This window comes from Arabidopsis thaliana, chromosome 2 (genome assembly GCF_000001735.4).
Source record: "Arabidopsis thaliana chromosome 2, partial sequence".
Taxonomy (NCBI): Eukaryota; Viridiplantae; Streptophyta; class Magnoliopsida; order Brassicales; family Brassicaceae; genus Arabidopsis; species Arabidopsis thaliana.
The window spans coordinates 18,995,184-19,013,031 of NC_003071.7; the positions used below are offsets into that span (position 1 = coordinate 18,995,184).

The 17,848-nt window shown below is 38.8% G+C and overlaps 7 protein-coding genes across 12 annotated transcripts; 4 read left to right on the plus strand and 3 right to left on the minus strand.

Annotated features, from left to right (window-relative positions):
• Positions 1-461: 461 nt before the first annotated feature.
• Positions 462-3,489, plus strand: LRB1 (BTB/POZ/Kelch-associated protein). The gene is made up of 6 exons (NM_130189.3): positions 462-1,183; positions 1,309-1,443; positions 1,581-1,699; positions 1,800-1,863; positions 2,091-2,370; positions 2,449-3,489. Exons 1-6 carry the CDS (start codon positions 928-930, stop codon positions 3,278-3,280), a joined length of 1,686 nt encoding a protein of 561 aa, NP_566069.1. The 5' UTR covers positions 462-927; the 3' UTR covers positions 3,281-3,489.
• A 1,507-nt stretch (positions 3,490-4,996) lies between these two features.
• Positions 4,997-8,220, plus strand: GBF3 (G-box binding factor 3). Of its 4 annotated transcripts, none has more exons than NM_130190.3 (12): positions 4,997-5,244; positions 5,631-5,741; positions 5,829-5,873; positions 5,956-6,051; positions 6,145-6,228; positions 6,316-6,357; positions 6,442-6,648; positions 6,737-6,785; positions 6,872-7,047; positions 7,139-7,216; positions 7,328-7,453; positions 7,539-8,220. In NM_130190.3, the coding sequence occupies exons 2-12, from the start codon at positions 5,676-5,678 to the stop codon at positions 7,716-7,718; spliced, it is 1,149 nt and encodes a 382-aa protein (NP_182150.1). In that variant the 5' UTR covers positions 4,997-5,244; positions 5,631-5,675; the 3' UTR covers positions 7,719-8,220. The 4 variants fall into 4 exon arrangements, with proteins under 4 accessions (NP_182150.1, NP_850449.1, NP_001323457.1 ...); NM_180118.2 differs by having other exon boundaries at positions 6,872-6,978; NM_001337182.1 differs by having other exon boundaries at positions 5,008-5,240.
• TRIP-1 (TGF-beta receptor interacting protein 1) lies at positions 7,975-10,549 on the minus strand. Of its 3 annotated transcripts, NM_180119.3 has the most exons (9): positions 10,325-10,549; positions 10,027-10,238; positions 9,663-9,878; positions 9,434-9,567; positions 9,217-9,336; positions 9,017-9,106; positions 8,837-8,923; positions 8,657-8,736; positions 7,975-8,548 (listed from the first exon to the last, which is right to left on the minus strand). In NM_180119.3, the coding sequence occupies exons 2-9, from the start codon at positions 10,208-10,210 to the stop codon at positions 8,473-8,475; spliced, it is 987 nt and encodes a 328-aa protein (NP_850450.1). In that variant the 5' UTR covers positions 10,211-10,238; positions 10,325-10,549; the 3' UTR covers positions 7,975-8,472. The 3 variants fall into 3 exon arrangements, with proteins under 3 accessions (NP_850450.1, NP_182151.1, NP_973697.1); NM_130191.6 differs by having other exon boundaries at positions 10,027-10,353; NM_201968.1 differs by lacking the exon at positions 10,325-10,549 and having other exon boundaries at positions 8,274-8,548; positions 8,837-9,106; positions 10,027-10,322.
• Positions 10,550-10,587: 38 nt separating this feature from the next.
• On the minus strand, positions 10,588-12,769 carry AT2G46290 (Transducin/WD40 repeat-like superfamily protein). The gene is made up of 9 exons (NM_130192.5): positions 12,570-12,769; positions 12,247-12,466; positions 11,896-12,111; positions 11,666-11,799; positions 11,446-11,565; positions 11,254-11,343; positions 11,072-11,158; positions 10,905-10,984; positions 10,588-10,802 (listed from the first exon to the last, which is right to left on the minus strand). The coding sequence occupies exons 1-9, from the start codon at positions 12,612-12,614 to the stop codon at positions 10,727-10,729; spliced, it is 1,068 nt and encodes a 355-aa protein (NP_182152.2). The 5' UTR covers positions 12,615-12,769; the 3' UTR covers positions 10,588-10,726.
• Positions 12,770-12,991: 222 nt separating this feature from the next.
• On the plus strand, positions 12,992-14,468 carry AT2G46300 (Late embryogenesis abundant (LEA) hydroxyproline-rich glycoprotein family). Its single transcript, NM_130193.3, has 2 exons — positions 12,992-13,951; positions 14,049-14,468. The coding sequence occupies exons 1-2, from the start codon at positions 13,209-13,211 to the stop codon at positions 14,062-14,064; spliced, it is 759 nt and encodes a 252-aa protein (NP_182153.2). The 5' UTR covers positions 12,992-13,208; the 3' UTR covers positions 14,065-14,468.
• A 1,515-nt stretch (positions 14,469-15,983) lies between these two features.
• AT2G46308 (uncharacterized protein) lies at positions 15,984-16,172 on the minus strand (the record flags this gene model as incomplete). Its single annotated transcript, NM_001125063.1, has 1 exon — positions 15,984-16,172. One exon carries the CDS (start codon positions 16,170-16,172, stop codon positions 15,984-15,986), a length of 189 nt encoding a protein of 62 aa, NP_001118535.1.
• Positions 16,173-16,278: 106 nt separating this feature from the next.
• CRF5 (cytokinin response factor 5) lies at positions 16,279-17,835 on the plus strand. Its single transcript, NM_130194.5, has one exon. The coding sequence runs from the start codon at positions 16,431-16,433 to the stop codon at positions 17,313-17,315; it is 885 nt and encodes a 294-aa protein (NP_182154.1). The 5' UTR covers positions 16,279-16,430; the 3' UTR covers positions 17,316-17,835.
• Positions 17,836-17,848: the final 13 nt, after the last annotated feature.

Here is a 17,848-nt window from a genome sequence, read left to right on the forward strand (position 1 = left end):
TGGTCTTGGATACGTTTTTAGTTAAAACAAGAACAATAATAAAGTTAGGTTTAACTTCGATCAGATCGAAACAAGTACACTATAATTGTTTTGGTTTGAGAAAATATACCATCGATGGTTTCAAGAAATAATAGCAGCTGGGTTGCTTGTAGTCGATACGTTAAGTCGTATCATCTCAAATGATCCCTAGTAGTACACAACATAGTCAACTGGTTTGTCATGTGTTGGCCTACGAAGAAATGTATACCGGCCGGATTTCAATTTATAAATTAGTCCTTTTTTTTTTGTCAAGTTATCATTGCATAGCCAAGTTTCACTCGGTCAAAATCTAATTAACAAAGTCTGTAAAACGTTGAAGTAATTGTATTTTATTAAAAGAAAACTCCAAATTAGACTTTGATTCCAACGAATATTTAACGACATAAAAGGCATTGCCGTTTGTTGAACGAGTTGTCTTCTTACCAAATTTGACGCTTTCCAACTAAATACACTCCTAATTTTGCCTATTACCTTTTTCCTCCTCTAATTAAGTAAATGCTAAATTTCCCCCAAATACTAAAAATCGAATCCGATAAGTCAAAATCAAAATCGTACCTACGCGATTTATGCAAAATACCGGAAAAAGAACCAAAGTGCTTATTACAATCAAAAGACCAAACCGGTTAAACAATTAGTTAGGCTGGCATTAACGAACCTCTTTGTCTTTAATTAGCCTTTATCCGTCACCGCCCTGTTACCATAACCGTTCAACGTCGACCCGCTCTTTGTTTCAGAAAAAAAAAACAGAGAAAGACTTTTTTAGTGTTTCTTTGTCATTTTCGTTCCTCAAAAAAACCTTTTCGAATTTGACCCTTATTGTTATCCTGATTCTTCTGCTCGGTTCTCGCCGGAGAGAAGACACGGAGAAGAGGGTTTTCGAAAAGGAGGATGAGAGGTTCCAATAACACCGATCTATTTGACCCTAAGACGGAGATGGATTCCAATTTCTCTCGCCATGGTTCTTCCTCCGAAGGTGATTTTGGTTTCGCTTTCAATGACAGTAACTTCTCCGATCGTTTGCTCCGGATCGAGATCTTGGGTGGGCCTTCGGATTCTAGGTCTGATGCTGAAGGATGTACGAGTATTGCCGATTGGGCTCGTCATCGCAAGAGGAGAAGAGAGGACAACAAGAAGGACAATGGTGGTACGTTTGATTCCCTATCGGTTGGAATCTCAGATTTTGTTGTTGTTTTTATGAATTGTTCTTATGGTTGGTTTAGGGCTTTTGGGTTTAAATGTTTAAGAAACTTATACGTTTTGCATTTCCAGTTGCGATTTCAGACATTGTGGCATGTGCTGAAGAACAGATTTTAACCGATAACAACCAACCTGATATGGATGATGCTCCTGGTGGTGATAATCTTGACGATGAAGGAGAGGCAATGGTTGAAGAGGCTTTATCAGGTACCGTTCTAAATTTCACATTGTCTCTCGAGTGACTGGGTTTGAATTTGTGATACTTAACAATTTTCAGAAGAGCGTTTTTTGTTGAAGTCATTTGTCTGAAACGTGATGGCTTTGTTTATTAATGGTTTTTGTAGGTGATGATGATGCATCTAGTGAGCCAAACTGGGGTATTGATTGTTCTACTGTTGTTAGAGTTAAAGAACTGCATATTAGTTCTCCTATCTTGGCCGCAAAAAGCCCCTTTTTCTACAAGGTATTAACCTTTTTTCTTCTTCTATGTTCTTATTGTTTGCTCTTGTTCATCTCGCATGTAATGCTATCTTTTGCTTCTTGTTTTCCTTACCCTGTTGTAGCTGTTTTCTAATGGAATGAGGGAATCAGAACAAAGACATGTAACCCTTAGAATTAGTGCACAAGGTACGACAATTTAAGTCAAGCTTTTAATTCATTTCTGCTATTCTCCAATCTCTTTATATTGGCTTCAATTCTCTACTAGCTCTCTGTTGGCTTCTTCTTGTTTTGGATTCTTTATGCCTCTTGTATTAACTCAGTTGCTGACTTTGATTTACATATGATATACGATATTAGCTTTAAGGGAGTCCACATTGTTGATTTCTCATGCTCTACTTTTATGTGTATTGTAGAGGAAGGTGCTTTGATGGAGCTTTTAAACTTTATGTATAGCAACTCTCTAAGTGTCACAACAGCACCCGCTTTATTAGATGTTCTTATGGCTGCTGACAAGTTTGAGGTTGCTTCCTGTATGAGGTATTGTAGTAGACTACTGCGAAATATGCCCATGACCCCTGATTCTGCTTTGCTCTATCTTGAGCTGCCCTCTAGTGTTTTAATGGCTGAAGCAGTGCAACCTCTAACCGATGCAGCAAAGCAGTTCCTTGCCTCGCGCTACAAGGATATTACCAAGTAAGACTCTCCAGTGGTTTGAAATGCATTTACTCTAGTGTTGTATAATTCTTGTTCATGTGTTACCATCTTGTACAGGTTTCATGATGAGGTTATGGCCTTACCATTGGCTGGAATAGAGGCGATACTATCGAGCGATGATCTCCAAATTGCTTCTGAGGATGCTGTTTATGATTTTGTCTTGAAATGGGCAAGGGGACAGTATAGTTCATTGGAAGATCGTAGAGAGATTCTGGGTTCACGCCTTGCACTCTACATCCGCTTCCCATACATGACGTGTCGAAAGCTGAAAAAGGTACTAACGTGCAGTGATTTTGAGCATGAAGTAGCATCAAAGCAAGTATTAGAAGCGCTCTTCTTCAAAGCAGAAGCCCCACACAGGCAACGCATCCTCGCAGCTGAAGGATCGGACTCCATGAACCGCCGTTTCATAGAGAGGGCTTACAAATACAGACCCGTAAAAGTGGTGGAGTTTGAGCTTCCTCGCCCGCAATGTGTAGTGTACCTGGACTTGAAGCGAGAGGAATGCGCAGGACTATTCCCTTCAGGAAGAGTCTATTCTCAGGCTTTCCACTTAGGAGGTCAAGGTTTCTTCCTCTCAGCACACTGCAACATGGACCAGCAAAGCTCGTTCCACTGCTTTGGGCTATTCCTCGGAATGCAAGAGAAAGGGGCTGTGAGTTTTGGTGTGGACTACGAATTTGCGGCAAGAGATAAAAGTACAAAGGAAGAATACGTAAGCAAATACAAAGGAAACTACACATTCACAGGGGGGAAAGCGGTTGGTTACAGAAACCTTTTCGGGATTCCATGGACTTCGTTCATAGCCGAGGACAGTCAACATTTCATCAATGGCATTCTCCATCTCAGAGCCGAGCTCACCATTAAACGTTCCTCAGACCTGCACTGACTGTTTTCTTCTCTCTCTCTCTCTATGTCGTCACATTTAAGTTGTATAATCTCGTTATGTAGCAGCTCTAACCACGAGTGTCCTTTGTACAATAATTGCCTAAGGAGCAAAAGTATGGCTTAAAGAGTACCTCATTCTGTAAATTCTTTGATTGGATTTTTTTACTTTTCTATATGGGTCTTTATAAATAGTCCAAGATAGAATTTGGGCCTAGCTTTTGAGGTTAGTCTTAAAATATGGGCTCAAGGCCTACTACGATGCGTAATGATGAAGCTAAATTGCCTATAGTGTGAACATTAGGCTTTTATATTCAAAGTTCAAACAATGCGGCTATAGCAATGGTACATCGAGGAAATAGAATGAAGTGACAAGGATAATTTAGGAAATGAGGATAGAGGAATTGAGTCCTCGTCACATGGGGCCCACATAAATGCGTAAGTAAGACTATCCGCTTACCAGACGGACACGTCATTTTGTCGGGACACGTTTGAGCCGTTGGATGATTAATCTCCTTTTCTGACTTATCGACCCCACTTTTTTTTTCCACTACAAAATATTGATGGCCACGTCAGATGATTCGAAGTTATATAAAACACACGTTTTTATTGCAGCTTAACCGTCGATTTTTTTCTAATCGAGAAACCGAGATCAACGGTCTATATTCAAAGCTGATGTGGTCTGTACCTTTGCTTACGTCACCGAAAACCTAAGTTGAATAATACTAGTACTAGTATTATGCTCTCTGATTTCTTTCTACAGTACACAAAATAAAAATAAACAAAAATAGAGAGCCCAGACAATATTTACTACATCACCCAATGGATAACCGACACGTAGATACATCCATGTGAGTCGCATTTTGTAATGTAGGGACCACTTCGTGGATAGAAGCTCTTTTACGCCAACGCAAAAAAAAAAAGCCTCGTTGGCCCTTTAGCCTCTAAATGCCAATAACTATCTACTGGCGTGGCTTAGTTTATACCGTTGGATCATTTGTTTATCCCAGCCGTTGGATTCGAAGCAGTTGTCGGGCTTGTGGGCCTTTTCTTTATTGTTTTGTTTTCATAATAATGAAAGAAAATAAACTAAAAAAGTATTTTTTATTTTTCCTTTTATGGTGATTCCATGATGGCAAAAACGTGGCCATACACGTGGGTCGTCTCGTGGCACCTTTGGAAGATACGAATCGGTAGTGAATAATGGACGGTTCGGATCTTTAGTTTTGTCGACAGAAGTGCTCTCCGCGTCGGAGATACTACTAGTCAAAGGTCTTTTCTTCCTTCGTATTTTACCATAATGTCCCTTCTTTCTAATCAAATTTTTATCATGTATCCAAATTATTCGAAGCAATATTCTATATAATAAACAAATATGCCCATCGGTAAGTAGCAAAAGTTAAATTGTGTTTATTTTCATGCCATACAAAAATAATGATTCTGAAAATTCGTTGGAAAGATTGTTTAGTTTTCTTATTTTTATGTTGCACATGACTTCACTGACGTGTGAATGTGATGACGGATTTTGAAGAGGATTATACACTATGGTAAATATCGACTATAAAAATAATCTAAACATGAGGGAAGCGTAGAGCGACTAGAAATCGAACACGTGTACGGTAGAGATGACATAAGAAATGGCTGGCACTAAACTCGATGAGCCAACTCATCAAACACCACCGTAGTTTACGCTGTTATATATTCTCATGACACGTGTCTGATGACGTGGTCATCGTCTTGGCGCTCCGTTTTTTTTCTCTCTCTCTCGCGTCTCCCTTCCCTCAAAAAAAAAAACTGAACTCTTTTTCGCTCTGGTTTTTTTAGAGAGAGAGAAAGATGAAAATGCGTTTAATTGCTGTTTAGGTTTCGAATTCGCGATTTAAATTTCTGGGTTTCTCTCTGTTTAAGCTTCTTCTTCTTCATCTTCTGCTTACGTTTCTTCTTCAAGGAGCTTTCGGATTCTTGTAGGTATTGCGTAACTTAAATGGTTCAAATAGAGATTGTTTGGTCGAATAGTTTTGTGATTTGGTTTCTCTATCATTCATTGATCTTCTAAGTTTTGTGAAAATTTTGCCATTTTTGATCGTTTGCTTTTGCATTTACTTGAATTGAATGAAAAATTATAAGTTTTGAATTTGAACAAAAACAGCTAAAGCGTAGAGAAGAACAGAGTTTCTTTTTTTGGGTGCATGTGATTGTTTCAGGGGTAGAATTGTCCAGTAGTGTCTACTTTGTTGATTCCTTTTGTCTTCCTGAAAGTTTTCTGAACATAGGATGTGAGAGAGAAATACTATTTTACCCTTCTCTGTCTCTATATTTCTCACACAACAACACCCATCCCCATGATTTTGCAGAAAGAGTCATTGTTCTCTTGAGTGGGAAACCTTGAAACCATTCCTATGGGAAATAGCAGCGAGGAACCAAAGCCTCCTACCAAATCAGATAAACCATCTTCACCCCCGGTGGTATGTTGAACAGTTTCAAACCATAATTCCAAAGTCAATTTAGTTTTTCTTAAATTCCTTATGCGTTGACTTGACTCTTGTTGATAGGATCAAACAAATGTTCATGTCTACCCTGATTGGGCAGCTATGCAGGTTAGTCTTTTTTTTATTACGCTCCAGTTATGTACTAGTAATACCATGATTAATAATGATTTTCATGATGTGTTGCTGCTAGGCATATTATGGTCCAAGAGTAGCAATGCCTCCTTATTACAATTCAGCTATGGCTGCATCTGGTCATCCTCCTCCTCCTTACATGTGGAATCCTCAGGTACTAAACACAAACACGAATCATCTTGTGCTAATATGGTAAAGATTAGGAAGACGTTTCATTGGTGTTTTGTTGGTCTTAAATCCCTTTCAGCATATGATGTCACCATATGGAGCACCCTATGCTGCTGTTTATCCTCATGGAGGAGGAGTTTACGCTCATCCCGGTATTCCCATGGTATATAGTAATTCTGTTCCTCAAACATCTCGTAGTTGAATCCTCCGTGATCGTTTATCTGACTTGGCTTTGAGTTTCTGTGGACAGGGATCACTGCCTCAAGGTCAAAAGGATCCACCTTTAACAACTGTAAGTTGTATACCTAGTTTGATACATCAAAGATTGAGAAATGGTTTTGTTCGCTGTTTAATGGATAGTTCTTCTTTATCGCAGCCGGGGACGCTTTTGAGCATCGACACTCCTACTAAATCTACAGGGAACACAGACAATGGATTGATGAAGAAGCTGAAAGAGTTTGATGGGCTTGCTATGTCTCTAGGAAATGGGAATCCTGAAAATGGTGCAGATGAACATAAACGATCACGGAACAGCTCAGAAACTGATGGTTCTACTGATGGAAGTGATGGGAATACAACTGGGGTAATGTTTCTCTTCTCTTACTCTCAGCTATCTTTAGTTTTCATATGATTGTCTAAAGTCTAGAACCTCACTTATTGCATGTTTCCAGGCAGATGAACCGAAACTTAAAAGAAGTCGAGAGGGAACTCCAACAAAAGGTATATAGCCTTATTCATGTCCCAAAGAGTTAGAATCAGTGTAAATATTAGATATAATGGGAGTTTTAATTCGGTTTTTTTGGCAGATGGGAAACAATTGGTTCAAGCTAGCTCATTTCATTCTGTTTCTCCGTCAAGTGGTGATACCGGCGTAAAACTCATTCAAGGATCTGGAGCTATACTCTCTCCTGGTGTAAGTGCAAATTCCAACCCCTTCATGTCACAATCTTTAGCCATGGTTCCTCCTGAAACTTGGCTTCAGGTACCCTGTGACTTATTCTCAACTTCCACTTGTTGGATTTTCGAGCTAATCTGATCCGTTTCCCTGACCAAGTATTAAATTTTGTCTTCAGAACGAGAGAGAACTGAAACGGGAGCGAAGGAAACAGTCTAATAGAGAATCTGCTAGAAGGTCAAGATTAAGGAAACAGGTTTGGTTACTGAAAGAATACACTGAAGCTCTTTAGAAATTCTTTCTCTTAGTGTGTAACTCTCACCAAAACATTTAATAAACTAACAAACTGTCTTTCCTTGTTTTGAAGGCCGAGACAGAAGAACTTGCTAGGAAAGTGGAAGCCTTGACAGCCGAAAACATGGCATTAAGATCTGAACTAAACCAACTTAATGAGAAATCTGATAAACTAAGAGGAGCAAATGCAACCTTGTTGGTAAGTAAGCTATCATTAACCAACAAATTATCTTTATGAAGGCGTGTCATTTTCTTGAACATGGCCGGTTCTTTTTGGGTTGCAGGACAAACTGAAATGCTCGGAACCCGAAAAGAGAGTCCCCGCAAATATGTTGTCTAGAGTTAAGAACTCAGGAGCTGGAGATAAGAACAAGAACCAAGGAGACAATGATTCTAACTCTACAAGCAAATTGCATCAACTGCTCGATACGAAGCCTCGAGCTAAAGCAGTAGCTGCAGGCTGATCGATGGTAATTCATGTCGATTTCTACTTAATTTGTCGACATAAACAAAGAAAATAAGTGCTACTAATTTCAGAAAAACTTGATAGATAGTATAGTAGAGAGAGAGAGAGAGAGAGAGGTGTGATGATTATTGATCTATAAATTTTCGGAGAGAGAGAGGGAGAAAGAGAAACTTTTCCTCCAGATGAAAATTTGGTGTTATGGTTTGTTACTGTTAATATAGAGAGGCTTTTCTTTTTTTATAAAATGGCTTCCTTTGTTGCATTTCCTTGTTTTAGACCTGATGTAATTTTATGAAATCGGTGTTATTGCTTTGCGTAAGCTTTTGTTTCTTTTGTCAAGGTTTCATGCATAAAGGATCTTTCTTTTCAGGTTTCATACATCTCTCTCCGAAAATTTATAGATCCAATAATCATCACGAATATCACAAACATTATGAGTCTGTCTTTGGGTGATTTTCTTCGCTACTCTTGAGGACTGTCAATCACACAAGGCATTCTTTTCTACAACCGAGTTTATTTTATAAAAGCTGAATATTAATGCTCGCTCACACATAGAGCAGGTTAATTAACTTGTACTGAGAACTCTGGAAATGAAAACTAAAGATTCTGTCAAAATTCAAAAGCTTTATCATCAAGGTATTTGTATTGGTAGTAAATAAAAACATGAAAATGTTAAAAGAGAGAGAAAACAAAATCCGGAATGGGAGACTTTTTCAAAGATTCTAAAAGGTTGACGTTCAAGTAGTCGGAATCTAAATCTTGATGTTGAAGTAGTCGGAGTCAAAATGATGCAGCCTCACGTAACCGTCTTCACCTCCACTAGAGAAACTGAAATATACATTCCACAAACTCAGTGAGAGAGCCAAAACACACACTCAAAACCTCATCATGTGAGGATTGTGTCAATCAATCAAAATCCAAATGTTGTTAATTTACCTCTTCCCATCAGGATTGAATGCCAAAGCATTTATAGGTCCAAAATGACCTTTCACACCACCAATTTCCTCTTGCAGAATCTATATATTATACCAAACACAATGATACACGGTTATTTAAATATGTGTATTTTCCAGGTTACATGTTTCCAAGTAAAACACTCTTATTATAAACACTAACCTTGTCGTAAAACTTAGCTTCAAACTTTCCAGCACGATGATCAGTGGTAGTCACAGCTGATGCATCTTGACCACCTCCAAGTACAACCTAAAAGAGAGAGCAGAAACATTCACAAAGATAACATCATGCCTTGCTGATTCTGGGATTCGAAATTGAATTTCATGAAGCATTAGTGCATACATGGTTGAGAAGTGGAGACAGGGAGACAGCATTTACGGGCACCACAGTGGTGTAAGTCTTAAGAAGAGTCAGCGTTCTCATGTCCCAAAGCTGAAACAATCAACAAAAGAGAACACTCTATTAGATGATTTATATCTATATGTATAGTGCAAAAATTTGAAACAAGATATACTGTACAAGTAAAAGAAAGAAGCACATGCCTTTGCAGTTTTGTCAAGTGAACCTGTAAGGAAGTGAGAGTCATCAGCTGCTTTGCAGAGCGATGTAATGTCCTTCTTGTGACCCACTTCCTCATCTGATTGCTTGAGCAATTTTCCCGTCTAGTAACAATGGCAGTAGCACCACATAAGGTTTAGTTCATAACCTTAAAAGAGAGAAATTAATACACAAGTAAGGCCTTAAGAAAAATTGAAATACCTCGGCATCCCAGATTCTGATAACTTTATCTTCACCACCACTAACAATAGTTTGGTTCAGGGGACCCCAAACAGCTCTATTGATCCTCTTCTTTCCATCAGGACAATGAAGGACAAGCACAGACTCAGCATCCTCTACACAATTGCATCAAACAAACAATTTCCTTTTAACACATACAAGAAGTTGGCTAAAACGTAAGTAGTAATTCAGCTAGGAATGTACAACTTACGTTCCTCAGGATCTTCCGCAATACGCTTCACATGAATAGCAGCGGTACGGTCCACGAAGTGATCAGTGGTAATCACTGCAAGACGATCTCCAACAGCGAAATCCACAGACCTCGTAGGGGCATTAAACTTGAAAGTGAACAATTCTTTTCCAGATTTTACATCCCACAGCTTTGCAGTCTGATCAGCACTACCAGTGATCAATCTTGACGAGTCTCCTAAGAAATCACTAAACATTCAGCTTTGAAAGACTAAGACGACAGAATTCACTCGATACTATAAACCCTAAACAAGCTTGTAGCTAAGGGGAAACAATGAATCTAATCATCGACTCGATACTATTTGAAGAGAAATTGAGAAACTTACGGGAGACATCACAGCACCAAACAGCACCGTTGTGACCACGGTAAGTTCCAAGGCGCTCGCCGTTATCGGCAAACCAGAGGGTGGGTGTGTGGTCCTTGGCGCAGGAGAAAAGCAGATCTCCTTCTCTGTTGTACCTCAGAAACGTCAATGGACGTTCATGTCCCTTCATCAGGATCGGCCTCATCTTCAGTTTCTTAGGGTTTGATGCGAATCTTTGAAACAGATACGAAATCGAATCAATCAAAAGACAAGAAAAATAATTGAAGAAACGATTACGGAAAACGGCTTTCTTCTTCACCTGTTCACTTGAAGACGAGAGAGACGACGAGGAAGAAGTGCAAAAACCCTAGGAAATCAACTTTGTCCTCTCTTTTGACACTTTTACCCTTTTGTAATTTTTTAAATTACTCGAGATGCCACAGTTTAGCAAAGCTCAGTGGCTTCAGCGTTTTTAGCTTCTTCCCTATTTGATGAGTTCGAACCTCGCCCGTTGCGCCTATTTTGTTTTTTTCCTTTCTCAAAAGCAGTTTCATACGTTTTTTTTTTGTGGGTGCATATGTCTATTTGAAAAGACAAACAACAAGCTTTATCATCAAAGTAGTATATTGGTAATTTGGTAGTACATCAATTCTGAAAATGTTAAAAAGAGAGAAAATATTATGTGGAATGATGAAAAAATGGAAAGACATGTTCAAAGAATCTAAATCTTGATGTTGAAGTAATTGGAGTCAAAATGATGCAGTCTCACGTAGCCGTCTTCACCTCCACTAGAGAAACTGAAAATACATTCCAAAAAACACTCAGCAACAAAGCCTAAAAAACACTCTCATCAACTGAGGATTGTATCAATCAATCAAAATCAAATTTTGTTAGTTTACCTCTTCCCATCAGGACTGAATGCCAAAGCATTAATAGGTCCAAAATGACCTTTCACGCCACCAATTTCCTCTTGCAGAATCTATATATTATAAGACCAAATACACAGTTACATATCTCTTTCCAGGTTACAAGTTTTTAAATAAAACTGTTTTACTGCAACACTAACCGTGTCGTAAAACTTAGCTTCAAACTTCCCAGCACGATGATCAGTGGTAGTCACAGCTGATGCATCTTGACCACCTCCAAGCACAACCTAAAAGAGCGAGAGCAGAAACATTCACAAAGATAACATCAAGACTTGTTGCTTTTGGGAACCGAATTTGAATTTCAAGAAGCATTAGTGCATACATGGTTGAGAAGTGGAGACATGGCGACAGCATTTACAGGCACCACAGTGGTGTAAGTCTTAATAAGAGTCAGCGTTCTCATGTCCCAAAGCTGAAAGAATCAACAAAAAGAACACTCTATTAGATGATTTATCTCTATATGTAATATGTATAGAGCATATTTTTGAAACAAGTAAAAGAAAGAAGCACATGCCTTTGCAGTTTTGTCATGTGAACCTGTAAGGAAGTGAGAGTCATCAGCTGCTTTGCAGAGGGATGTAATGGCCTCCTTGTGACCCACTTCCTCATCTGATTGCTTAAGCAATTTTCCAGTCTAGTAACAATGGCAGTAGCACCACATAAGGTTTAAGCTAATAAAAAAAAAAAGAGAGATATTGATAGACAAAAGAAAGGCCTTAAGAAAGTTGAAATACCTCTGCATCCCAGATTCTGATAGCAGCATCTTCACCACCACTAACAATGGTTTGGTTCAGGGGACCCCAAACAGCTCTATTGATCTTCTTCTTTCCATCAGGACTTTGAAGGACAAGCACAGAATCACCAACCTCTACATCAATTACATTAAATCAATTCCTTTTACCCATACAAAAAAGACATAGGCTAAAAAACATAAGTAGATTTTAACTTAGAATTGACAACTTACGGTCTTCGGGATCTTCTGCAATGCGTTTGACATGAATAGCAGAGGAAGTTCCCACGAAGTGATCAGTGGTAATCACTGCAAGATGATCACCAACAGAGAAATCCACAGACCTTGCAGGGGCACCAAACTTGAAAGTGAACAATTCTTTGCCAGATTTCACATCCCACAGCTTTGCAGTCTGATCAGCACTACCAGTGATCAATCTAGACGAGTCTCCTAAGAAATCACAAACAAAACACTAATCGTTAAGCTATGAAAGACTAAAACAACAAAGACAACGACTTAAATCCTAAACTGAATCCATTCCATCCACTATATACTATTTGAATTTGAGAGGCTGAGACCACTTACTGGAGATATCACAGCACCAAACAGCACCACTGTGGCCACGGTAAGTGCCAAGACGCTCGCCGTTATCGGCAAACCAGACTGTGGGAGTGTGGTCTTTGGCGCAGGAGAAAAGCAGATCACCATTTCTGTTGTACCTCAGGAACGTCAATGGACGTTCATGTCCCTTCATCAAAATCGGCCTCATCCTCGTTTCTAGGGTTTGATGAGAGGAGCTTTTCATCTTGCAAACAGATACGAAATCAATTCAATAGAAAGAACAAAAGATAATACATTAATCGGAAACAAGTACATGACCAAACGGAGGAAGAGATATGTGCACATACTTGGTTGAATCGAAGACCTTCGGGATTAACGCACTCAATTGTCATGACGGAGGAGGCGACGGTTGAAGGACGACGGATTTGATCAGCGAGCGTTCTCTGAGATTTTGAGGGCTTTAAGTGGTGAATCGTTAAACCGGTGAGCGTACCATTGGTAAATAACTCCGAATAGAGCCACGTGGCAGTAATGGGCTCGAAACAGAGTCCACCTGGCCTAAACATCTAATCTGTAGGCCCATGCCACTTTGGATGTATCAAACTCAATATGATTATCAGTTATAAATTAATCGACTAATCTAATAACTGAAATTTGAATATTTCAATGAATGTAGGAAGAAGAGAAAAAAGAGGGAACACGTCAGCAACAAAAACGGCGCGCGTGAGTCTCGGGCCTAAAACGAAATCCCTTCCTCACGTCTCAGCCTTCTTCCATTAACGAGAGAGAAGAGACAACGCAACACAAAAAAACATTCTCTTCTCTCTCTCTCTCTTCCAAAAACTCAAAATCTCTTAGAAACCAAGTTTGCCTGCAATCATCATCATCATAGCATCTCTCTCTCCATTTTGAAGATTTCGTTTTGATCTTCCTTGATACGATTTATCAGGAGATCGTCAGAGAGGTGAATAATTAAGAGAAAAAAGATGGCAGATTATCAGATGAACCCGGTTCTTCAAAAGCCACCAGGTTACAGAGATCCAAACATGTCCTCTCCTCCTCCTCCTCCACCTCCCATTCAACAACAACCTATGAGAAAAGCCGTCCCTATGCCTACTTCTTACCGACCAAAGAAAAAACGTAGAAGCTGTTGTCGTTTCTGTTGCTGTTGCATCTGCATTACTCTTGTTCTCTTCATCTTCCTCCTCTTGGTCGGAACAGCTGTTTTCTACCTCTGGTTCGATCCTAAGCTTCCCACTTTCAGCCTCGCTTCCTTCCGTCTCGACGGCTTCAAACTCGCCGACGATCCCGACGGCGCGTCTCTCTCCGCCACCGCCGTTGCCCGCGTTGAGATGAAGAATCCGAACTCGAAACTCGTTTTTTACTACGGAAACACTGCCGTTGATTTGAGCGTTGGTTCGGGAAACGATGAGACCGGGATGGGAGAGACGACGATGAATGGATTCCGACAAGGTCCCAAAAACTCGACGAGCGTGAAAGTGGAGACGACGGTGAAGAATCAGCTCGTGGAGAGAGGATTGGCTAAGAGACTCGCTGCGAAATTTCAGAGCAAAGATTTGGTCATTAACGTTGTTGCCAAGACTAAAGTTGGATTAGGTGTCGGCGGTATTAAGATCGGAATGCTCGCCGTTAATTTGAGATGCGGTGGCGTTAGCTTGAACAAGCTTGATACTGATTCACCTAAATGCATTCTCAATACACTCAAATGGTACAAAATTATCAGTAATTAGGATTTTGGTTTTTGATGTTAATTACATCCAAAATTTCTAAACTTTTATATGAGATTATTAATTATTACGTTGCAGGGTAACTATACAGTAACAAGACGGAAGGATTCGAGGATTTGGAAAAACACGATGATCTAACATCTGTATACTTGTAACTTTACTGTAGATATGTTATCTTCTTTCTTTTGTAATTTTATTTTTTCGTGTTTTATACTCCACACATGTTATTAATTTTATTTTTGGGGTATTTGATCAAATTCACTGAGGGGGGCATATTTAGCGAGTGTTTGTTTTATTATTATTTTGTGTGAGATAGATTATTTTGTGTGTAATATTTTATGTGGGTTATTATTTGGGCAGTAAACATAATGTAATGTGGTGATTTTTATGTTAAGAATATTTTCGACATGTTTGTGTAATGGTGGTGGGAAAATATTGTTCAGGTGGCGTATGAATCTTTAGACACTAATGGGCCCGTAAAGTATATGGGCTGAAATGTTTCGTAAACAAAAATATAGATATCGAAATGGTGTGCCATTTTTGGGGGCCTAAATTGGTAAAATGTCAAGTGGAAATGTGGAATTCGAAAAAAATGGCTTGTTTTTCAGAATTAGGATAAGAAGTCCAAAAATAACAAAATTCCATTATATCAGTTAATCTGTTTTTCCTCATGTGTATCACTACAGAGAGATAGCTGTATCTGTCATTCAATGTGATTTGTAAAAATGATAGATAATATTTTAGATGTACAGTCTAGTTGAGAATGTACTATTTTTGGTATTATCTATCGTACGACTGCAGGTTTCTGCAAAATTCTCGCTATACAGAAACGATTAGGATAAAAATGGATGTCTAGATCAAATGTCGGAGAAGAGAGTCGATCACTGTTTTTATCTTGTTTATTTATATGATGCATGAACTGCTTCAAATGTGAAGTAAATTGTTCACGATGTTTATTCCCTTCAACTAAATGCAATAATAAAACAGAGAGAAAAACATGTAGACGATAATACAAAGACCATCTCGTTTCCTACCTACACCAACTCATACCTCGTAGTATAACCAAAAAGCAAATAATAATTAGGTTACAACAAATAAATCTCATGCCTCAACGTCCAACGCATATCGTGGCAATTTCTTTTGTTATCGCTTTGTCTTCAAGGTTGTTCATGTGGCCCTAATAAGATAAGTCCAATTTCTCTTTTGTTTCATATCTTTTGTTTCTTTCTATTAATAGATTAATGCATGTTAATGCACGCCACATACTATATAAATTAATTTTTGATTATAGTATTCCTTATTTATTTCCCGCTACGAATCTCTTAATTATTTGAATTGATTATCTTCCGAAACTGCTTCGAAAGACTTGGTATATATTATGACCCCAGATTCTTTTACAACAACTTACCAAAGAAAATGAATCCACCTAGATCCCCATAAAAATATACACAATAACCTGACCTGGTCAGAAATTCAGTAACAAATAAAGAGAAATTGAGTCTATATTATTTTTTTGTCTTTCTAGTTTATGACTTTTATTATATCAGATGATCCAATACCACTATAAATTTGTGGTAAATATTTTTTATTTCTCATGATAAAGTGCCAAAACAAAAGATATTGAGAAAAATTATCCAAAATTTGTTTTTTTTTTCCTTTTTAGTGTCCAGTTTCAAAGCTGATTAATATTAGTATAAGGAAACAAAATATATAATGTCTGCAATCACTTGATCTCCAAGCAAACAGATCATAATTTCCCAAAATAAAAACATTCTTAATTCAAATCAAGAGGAGATAAATAATAACAATCAATGATCTTTCACAAAAACTTTAAAAACATTCCGATTACATCATTACCATAAAATTCATAATTATCATAGTGGGTCAAAAGGAGTGAGTGACAGTACTGTGACCAGTCTCACGTGAGAGAAGGCCCGCCCATTTCTTCTCATTAGCGCGCATGACCTTCACGAACACATATAGGCGCGTGTCATGGTACAACAATAGTCAAAGTTACTTGTAAACCAAGCTATAGAGTGAACCAAAACCGAAGCTCTTGAATACCGAAATAATCCACGTGTCAAAAATCGGAGAAGCGGCTAGTCGTTTGAAGCGCCCACTAATCTCTCTCTTAATTGCCTTACTTAAATTTTCATTAACAGAAAACATAATTATGATACGGCTAAATCTCGGAAATTCCATAACGATAATTTCGAAAATCAAGAAGGAAAGTAAGAAAAAGCCAAAAACACAAAAGGAAATAATAATATTTTTGAAAAATGGGAAAAAGGAATAAATGAGGGGGGGGCGTGACTATATTTAACAAAGGGATTGTTACTAAGAAACGGCGTTTTCTTCTTCCTTCATAGATAGCCTTTTTGACTCTTCTTTCTCTCTTCTACTTTTTTTCAGGCTCTCTCTCTATATCTCTATCTTCTTCTCCGGTTAACTAAAAGAGAAATGAAAAGCCGAGTGAGAAAATCCAAGTACACGGTTCACCGGAAAATCACATCCACACCGTTCGACGGTTTCCCGAAGATTGTCAAAATCATAGTCACTGACCCATGCGCTACTGATTCTTCCAGCGATGAGGAAAACGACAACAAATCTGTTGCTCCGAGGGTGAAACGTTATGTGGATGAGATCAGGTTCTGTGACGAAGATGACGAACCTAAACCGGCGAGGAAAGCGAAGAAAAAGTCCCCGGCGGCTGCGGCGGAGAACGGTGGAGATTTGGTAAAGTCTGTGGTGAAGTATAGAGGAGTGAGACAACGACCTTGGGGAAAATTTGCGGCGGAGATTCGTGATCCTTCGAGTCGTACTAGACTCTGGCTTGGGACTTTTGCGACGGCGGAGGAAGCTGCTATAGGTTACGATAGAGCCGCGATTCGAATCAAAGGTCATAACGCTCAGACGAATTTTCTCACTCCTCCTCCTAGTCCGACGACTGAGGTGTTACCGGAAACTCCGGTGATTGACCTTGAAACTGTCTCTGGTTGTGATTCGGCGAGGGAATCGCAAATCAGTCTGTGTTCTCCGACTTCTGTTCTCCGGTTTAGTCACAACGACGAAACAGAGTACAGAACAGAGCCAACGGAAGAACAAAATCCGTTTTTCTTGCCTGATTTGTTTCGCTCCGGAGATTATTTTTGGGATTCCGAAATTACCCCTGACCCTTTGTTTCTCGACGAATTCCACCAGTCCTTGTTACCAAACATCAACAACAACAACACAGTGTGTGATAAGGATACGAATCTGTCTGATAGTTTTCCGTTGGGAGTGATCGGAGATTTCAGCTCATGGGATGTTGATGAGTTTTTCCAAGATCATTTGTTGGATAAGTAATTTGATGAGTTCTTCCCCAGAATTTTTCTGGGTTTCTCTTTTTGGTTGTGTGAGTGAGATGAGTGGTTTGATGACAACGACGGGGATGAATCTTAGCCGTCCGTTTTCCATTTCGTGGACGGCTCCGATCAGCGGAAGAAGCGCAACGGAGTTTTTATTTATCTGTTTGAGAATTTTATAATTTAATTTGCGAGTAAATATAGTAATTAGTGTTAAGATTGTGAGAGTTTAAGTTAATTAGGGAGGGGTTTTGAATATTGGGGATTTTGGGAGGTTTTTGTTTGGTTTCTCTCCAAGTCTGTCACTATGCAAGGAAGCAGTATAAAGACCGTATATATATTTTATTATTAATATTGATAAAAGTATTTATTTAGTGCAAATCTTTGTCTTTTGTTTCCTTCGCATGAATCTCTCTATCAAGTGGGGTTTATGTGACTTGTCATTTTTATTGTACATAAAAACATCTAATCACATTCTTCTCCCCCTAAACATGTAAATCGTTTTAATAAGCCAAAAAAGCAGGGAAAATATCG